Below are 7376 nucleotides of genomic sequence, written 5' to 3'. Positions count from 1 at the left end.
GTTTTGTATTGTATTTTTCTTAAATATATTTAAAACATTTTTATAATAGTTATAAACAAATTAGTAAAATCAATTTTTGAATATATGTATATTTTTGAATCAATTTTTGATATAAATCAATTTTAAATTAATATTTTGATTTAAAATATGTATATAAAATTTAAATTTTGTTTTATGATTATTTTAGACAAAGATGTTTTTAGGTAATTAGATTGGACCATCCATTTTCGTATATTTTAAAGCTGGCTCATATATATAATTTTCATAATATAATGAATTTTTAATTTTTTTTTTATAACATAAGTCCATTACTTTCTTTTTTTTTAATATATTATTATCTATGTTTTCAAACAACATTATATTTTTTTTAACTACTACTATTTTGTCAAATATAAGCTTTAAGTACTTCTAATTTAACGAGATAGATACATGTTTGTTTAGTGATTCTTGTGGCTTCAGAGATCAAGACTATATTTAGTTTTGGAATGATTTACAGATCAAAGACCAAAAAATCTTTTCACTGTTTATAAAAGACATTATAAATGAATCATGAGTATACCAATTTCGAACTTGAGTAATTTTTGCGAAGACATCAATGAGCTTAAGGTGTTTCATGGGCTTGGCCAGTTCAGGTGCATCAAATACTAGTGTTTTGTTCTTCTTCTTTTTAGAGGTTTTAATAATGTTTTCTAACAACGCAAATAATTTAGTAGGGAACAATTTTATAAAAACCAAATAATGTAAGGTTGTCATAAAATATGATATCCATGTGCAGTTGCCCTAATGCTGGGACCAAAGCTCTCCAGATCATAATAATTAGAGAATATAGAGCAGGTGAATAAACACCTTTTAGTTATTCTATTACTATAATTCTATTTTAAGAATAACCTGTTAACAAGACGACAGAAGCAAGTATGAATCAAGAATCCAAAGGAGAATGTAAATACAATATTAAATAGGGGCAAATCTCTCTCGTTGATCTTCTTAGTTCTTAATTATTGAATTTAAACAAAAAAAACAAAGAGCTCCATCGTTTTCTTACGAATTTTTGTTTAGTTAGTTGTGGAAATAGTTTGAATTCCTTTTCTCAAAGAAGACGTTTTGAATTCGATACGTATTCGTATCTATCACATTCATCTGAAAGTCACCAAAAGAAAAACAAATCTGCCAAATCCATCTATACTTTTATATCATAGATTAACAAATGTCAAACACCAAAAGAATTAGTAGTTACAATTATCTATCATCTTCTTTAACAACATCAGGAAACAATCATCGCTATAGTTTCACAACATCAGAAATCCAATATACTTTCGATTTATCCAAAATTTGACATTTTAGCTTTTAGACATACATATACGTCTATAATGGGAAAAAAATAATATATATATATATATATGTACCGATATGCATGTAAGTTGGCATTTGTACTTATCAAATCCAAATTTTGATTTATCTAAGAAGTTTCTTTGGAGATTTTTCCAAAGAAGATGACAACAATAAATAAAAGAACCTTTTTGTAATATAGAATAAGAGAACCTAAATCTATTAACTAACTTGGATTCATAAATCATAATACTCAAAATTAATAATATAACCTGACAATGAAGAAGCAAGTAGTTGAGGATCTTTGAATTGTGAAACTATTTTTCACATAAAAAACGATAACGCGCTGCATAGTGAGATTTTCTTTATCATTAATGCGTGATAACGTTAAATTTCTACTACTATTGACATGATCTCTTACTCTAGATATCCAAATTTTTAATAACTAAATCTGAAGCCCATTAAACTCTATAAATGATTATGAATTGATAATCATTTAATTTATTGCAGCCTGAAAGACCGTTTTAGTGATTAGCGATTATAAAAACACGTAGAATTAACTGTTATGAAAACAATGTCCATTTTTACTTGTCTATTTTCATAAATTTAGACTACTTTTTCTTTGTCATTTCTTTCCATACAACCTTTTTAATTGTTTTGTGTTACCCAAACCCATTTCTCCTGTTTTAAAATTGTCGAGCAACGCCAAAATATAATGAACATCAAACGGTGTACACCAGTTAGCCACCTCCACTGAAACAATGGTGAAGCCAGCCAATGCAAAAAGCCACAGCCTTTCTTTGCTAACGAAACGACGTAGCTTTCGCTTTAAATTATAGGAGCAATGAAAGTGACACGTAGAAAGTTCCGAATGACCCACGTGGGGAAACGAGTCAGAGTAGGACCCACACATATTCATTGATCCGACCGCTCGTCTTTTTCTTACGAATGCTTTCCCTTACATCTGCACCACACTAATCTCACACACAAACCTTTTTGGTTTTAGGTTAGCACCAAAACAACTCGAAAATATTAAAATTAAAATATTTATTTAGCATGATAAATTGTCAAACAAATTAGGAAACAACCAAAATAATGACAACAACCCCATTTTATTTATTTAAATAATATTTTCTCATTTTCTGTTCTTTTTAATTTTAATTTTTATTTTTCTGTTCGCTCTCACCTTTATCTCTCTCCACACAGAAGCAAAAAAATAAAAAGAGTTTCACGTTGTATTTCTCTTAATTCCCCTCGATTTCTCAGGAAATCACCAAGCTCATTCACATTAATCTTTCTTATTTAGGAAAGAAAGATCCATTTTTTTCGGTTCGTTCTCTCCCTCTGGGTTACGAATCAAGAAGCTAGAGAGACACTTTGCTTCCTGTCTTCACCAATTTCAAAAACAGACCCAAATTAATACTTGATAGAGGGTTTGTTTTTTCCATTACAAAAGTTGTTGTTTCTTCAATCTGTGTGGATGAAAGGTAACCAGAAAGACTCGTCGGAGAAACCGACATGGGATCGAACCTCGTCGAGTACTACTTCCATACCCGGAATGCTGTCGGTAACCCGACCCGGTCCAAAACTAATGGTCTGTCTCATCTGCTTCATTGTCTTCACTTACATTATCTACATGCTTAAGCTCGTCTCCACCTCACGCACCTGCGACGATTCCGTTACCTTCACCACCGTCTCCGCCCTCTCCACCAACGTCTCCAACGTCTCTTCCTCTCTCATAAAGGTAGCTTCACGGCGCCGCCGCGAGGAGGAGGAGGTTAAGGTAGACGCGGCAGACGAGCCGACCGATCTCAACCACGTGGTGTTCGGGATCGCCGCGTCGGCGAAGCTGTGGAAACAGAGGAAAGAGTATATCAAGATCTGGTACAAACCGAAACACATGCGCGGTTACGTTTGGTTAGACAAAGAGGTGAAGAAGAACATTAGTAGAAGCAACGAAGAAGACGACGACGATCTACTTCCACCGATAAAAATCTCCGCCGGGACAGCGTATTTCCCTTACACGAACAAACAAGGGCAACGCTCGGCGCTGCGGATCTCGAGGATCGTGTCGGAGATGCTGCGTTTGGGTCTGAAGAACGTGAGGTGGTTCGTGATGGGCGATGACGACACGGTGTTCGTAACGGATAATCTCATAAGGGTGTTGAGGAAGTACGACCACGAGCAGATGTATTACATCGGGAGCTTGTCGGAGTCTCATCTACAGAACATATTTTTCTCGTACAGTATGGCTTACGGTGGAGGAGGGTTTGCGATTAGCTACCCGTTGGCTAAGGCATTGAGTAAGATGCAGGATCGGTGTATACAGAGGTATCCAGCGTTGTATGGTTCTGACGATCGCATGCAAGCTTGTATGGCTGAACTCGGTGTTCCACTCACTAAAGAAATCGGCTTTCACCAGGTACAGTTCTAATGATTTGTGTGTTTGGTTTAGTGTAGAGAATTTAACTTATTTTGATGATTTGTGGCTAATTTAGCGTTATTAATGATTTTGTGACATTGGGTATTGATGTTAATTGAAATGGGTTTCATTCAATTAGTTAACTTTTGTTATGGAATCTACTCTACAAGTTTTGGGCGCAATGTCTTGAGTAACTAAACTTAGAAGAGGCATTCAATTTTATTATGTTCTTGTGAGAGAAGCTTATGCTGGTTTTGTGATTTCAAATTCGTTTGCTTTGACGCTGTTTTGGCAATTTTTTCGTGGTTTGGTACCGACAAAGCGGCGCGTGAGTAGCCCAGTGTCGTCAAATTTACTTATGTTAGAGGGTTAAATACAGGTGTAAGAGAGGGACCCGCCTTTCTGTTCCCATACTTGAATGATTTGGTTCTTCCCATTATTTACTACGCGCACATATGACGCGTACGTTTCACGCTCCACGTTTTAAGTTTTGTTGTTACCGTTTCAGTACGACGTTTACGGGAACCTCTTCGGCCTCCTCGCCGCGCACCCAGTAACACCGTTCGTATCAATGCACCACCTCGACGTGGTGGAACCGATCTTCCCAAACATGACCAGAGTCCGTGCCCTCAAGAAGCTAACCGTACCGATGAAGCTCGACTCAGCTGGGCTTCTCCAGCAGTCTATATGCTACGACAAGCACAAGAGTTGGTCCATCTCGGTCTCGTGGGGCTATGCAGTCCAAATATTCCGCGGAATATTCTCTCCTAGAGAAATGGAAATGCCTTCGAGGACGTTCTTGAATTGGTACAAAAGAGCGGATTACACCGCGTACGCGTTTAACACCAGGCCGGTTAGCCGTAACCCGTGTCAGAAACCGTTCGTGTTCTACATGTCGTCCACGAGATTCGATAAGCAGCTGAATACTACTGTTAGCGAATACACGAGACACCGTGTTCCTCATCCTTCGTGTCGGTGGAAGATGACGAATCCAGCTGAGATTAATACCATCGTAGTCTACAAGAAACCAGACCCGCATCTATGGGAAAGGGTAAGTAACGCAATGTCATTTAATAGCATGTGGTTAAAATGTGAATAATGTTACGGACTTAATGGTTTTCATGTGTTTTGGTACAGTCACCGAGGAGGAACTGTTGCAGAGTATTACAAACAAAGAGGAATAATACGTTATGGATCAATGTTGGTGTATGTAGAGAAGCTGAAGTCACTGAACTTAAGTAACTTCTTATATAGTTTATTTTTATTTGCTTGTATTGATTTTATTTTTTGAAAGGGAAGGAAAATTAGTTTTTAGGCTGCTTTACCCCCTCGTAATTTCTTGCCACGTTATTTAACATTGTAATCATTGAAATCCCGTCGTAGTTATTCTCTTACTGATGGTGGTTCATACAACATTCTTCCAAAGCACACTTTATCTAATTTAGTTTATCACCCACAACCACAAGATCTCTTTTGTTTTCTATTATGAGAAACAGTTTGTTAGCACTGAATGTAAACAGTTGGTGAATTGTACTGGACTCTGTACTTACCATAAAAGAATTTAGAAGACTTAAGAAAAAAAAATCATCAAATGACTCAGTCCAAGAGGCATGTGTCAGACAGTAACAACAACAGCAGCAGAGGTAATGTCTTACACAAACAATGACCTCAAAACAATCCGCCAACGTTCAACACTTTTGACCAAGAGCACATCATATACCAACGACTTGAATGTGAATTTAAAAGGACGATGAAAAAGAAGTCTCCAGAGAAACCAGGCAAAGAGTAGTTACTTTGGGTAAGCCTGAGGAGGATAAGCCGGACCGGGAGGGTATTGAGGATAAGCTGGAGGGTTTTGAGGATAACCAGAAGGTGGATAACCTTGTGGAGGGTGTTGCGGATAACCAGAAGGTGGATAACCTTGCGGTGGGTGTTGTGGATAACCTTGTGGCGGGTGTTGCGGATAACCAGAAGGTGGGTAACCTTGTGGAGGATAACCGATTGCGGGTGGAGTTGCTTGATCAATACGTGACATTACCTGAGGCGGAGGCACCGCCATCGGCTGTGGACCGAACTTGCCATCTCTCTTGTCCATTTCCACCTTGTGTTGTGTCTACAAAAGCATAATAGATGAACAAGATTTTATTAGGAAGAGTGTACATATTACTTTTCTGAGTAGGTAAGGTTGAAATGGGTTTGATAATTTCATTACTTTACCTGCATACAAGCGCAAACCCTGCAAACAAAGAAAAAAAGAATCATCAGGGACAATAAGTTAAAGGGAATGAACATGAGAATACAGATGGGGAGGTTCTTACGTGCAGTACACCATGTCAGCTAAACAAGAGAGCAGCTGAGAAGCTTCAGAAAGCTCATCAATGCCGACGATACATGCAACTATGGAGAATATGCAAGCCACTTGGCTGAGGCAAACCATAAATCCCTACACAGCCAAGAAGACAGCATAGATTACCAGTCCTGTTTGTTTCCACTCTAATTGCTTGAAATGGCCTTGGGAAATGAGGATACTTACAATGATGCAGTTGTCACACTGCGTCGTCTGAATCTGGAACTCATCTTGAAGAAGAAAACGAGTGGATGCCACAGAGGTTCCAAAGCAGCAAAAGACCTGCAAAATTGTTCTGCTACTTAGAACTAGCTAACTAGTCATGACTGAGATTGAATGCTTATGTTAGATAAAATACACAGATACTGAAAATAAACGTTATAGGAGTAATAGGAAAAGACTTCATCTTGAAGATGATCAAGATCCTTACCTCAGTGGCAAGACAAAGTTGAGGACATTTGGCTTCTCCACACCTGCCACTACAAGGCATGTAACCGGCGCAGCAAGTGTACCTGTGAGGCAAAGAAGCATCTTTTTTAAAAAAAAAAACTAAGAAGATCGAATTGCAATGCATCTATGCGAAGGCACTTGAATACCTTGACATGTCATTGTAAAGCGCACGTTTGCGAAGCAAATATGACGCACAAGGGGAACTGCAAGGAGAAGAGGAACACACAGGACACAAGCAGATACAGAATCATAAAATGGTTAGAGAAAGTCGTATTAGTTGTGAAATTCAGATCATTCCCTTGATGACAAAATGATGTAATTACAAGTTTTCTCCGAAAAGTCAAATATTGGTCAATTCACATAAACAAGATTCACAACTGGAGATAAAGAGCAAGCAAGCAACGAGAAGAAGCTCAGATCGAAGCGGAGACTTACCACCACAGCGCAAAGCAGCAATCTGCGAACAACAAACACATAATCAATCAATCAATCAATCCCCAAAACCCGATCAAACAGAGAGAGAAGAGAGGATTACAAGGAGTATCGCCCTGGATGCTGTGAGTGAGATCGGTGTGCCAGACGTTGCGGAAGTTCTGGCGTTCCTGCATCTTCTCCGTGTCGAATTTCGGCGCCATTTTCGATGACCAACTGACTCACAGGCGAGAGAAGAGGATGAGGATGAGGATCGGATCAGATCGACTCGCAAAAGTCTTAGAGAATCTGATCAAATCAAAATCTACAGCTCTTTCCTTTTTTTTTTTTTTTGTTCTCAGAAACGTATTTCTGACTTCATCTCCCTCTCCCTCTCCCTCTCAATCGTAATCAAAAAAA

General features: G+C 38.0%; 2 protein-coding genes across 2 annotated transcripts; one reads left to right on the top strand and one right to left on the bottom strand.

The window, feature by feature from the left end:
• Window positions 1–2518: 2518 nt before the first annotated feature.
• On the top strand, window positions 2519–5142 carry LOC106310618. Its single transcript, XM_013747847.1, has 3 exons — window positions 2519–3748; window positions 4257–4799; window positions 4886–5142. Exons 1-3 carry the CDS (start codon window positions 2807–2809, stop codon window positions 4988–4990), a joined length of 1590 nt encoding a protein of 529 aa, XP_013603301.1. The 5' UTR covers window positions 2519–2806; the 3' UTR covers window positions 4991–5142.
• Window positions 5143–5294: 152 nt separating this feature from the next.
• On the bottom strand, window positions 5295–7341 carry LOC106310628. The gene is made up of 8 exons (XM_013747856.1): window positions 7081–7341; window positions 6981–7002; window positions 6692–6748; window positions 6526–6607; window positions 6282–6377; window positions 6067–6191; window positions 5966–5984; window positions 5295–5861 (listed from the first exon to the last, which is right to left on the bottom strand). Exons 1-8 carry the CDS (start codon window positions 7178–7180, stop codon window positions 5538–5540), a joined length of 825 nt encoding a protein of 274 aa, XP_013603310.1. The 5' UTR covers window positions 7181–7341; the 3' UTR covers window positions 5295–5537.
• Window positions 7342–7376: the final 35 nt, after the last annotated feature.

The sequence above is a fragment of the Brassica oleracea genome, chromosome C1, assembly GCF_000695525.1.
Source record: "Brassica oleracea var. oleracea cultivar TO1000 chromosome C1, BOL, whole genome shotgun sequence".
Classification (NCBI taxonomy): Eukaryota; Viridiplantae; Streptophyta; class Magnoliopsida; order Brassicales; family Brassicaceae; genus Brassica; species Brassica oleracea.
Note: the sequence above shows the minus strand (reverse complement) of the source record. Positions and strands in the feature narration are given on the sequence as shown.

Excerpts from the sequence above, each read along its gene's own strand:
- LOC106310618 (XM_013747847.1), top strand. The coding sequence starts at position 2,807 with ATGAAAGGTAACCAGAAAGACTCGTCGGAGAAACCGACATGGGATCGA. Across the intron at positions 3,749-4,256 it reads AAGAAATCGGCTTTCACCAG|TACGACGTTTACGGGAACCT; the intron begins GTACAGTTCTAA and ends TTACCGTTTCAG. Across the intron at positions 4,800-4,885 it reads ACCCGCATCTATGGGAAAGG|TCACCGAGGAGGAACTGTTG; the intron begins GTAAGTAACGCA and ends GTTTTGGTACAG.
- LOC106310628 (XM_013747856.1), bottom strand. The coding sequence starts at position 7,180 with ATGGCGCCGAAATTCGACACGGAGAAGATGCAGGAACGCCAGAACTTC. Across the intron at positions 6,749-6,980 it reads TGCTGCTTTGCGCTGTGGTG|TTCCCCTTGTGCGTCATATT; the intron begins GTAAGTCTCCGC and ends TTCTCCTTGCAG. Across the intron at positions 6,608-6,691 it reads CTTTACAATGACATGTCAAG|GTACACTTGCTGCGCCGGTT; the intron begins GTATTCAAGTGC and ends TTTGCCTCACAG.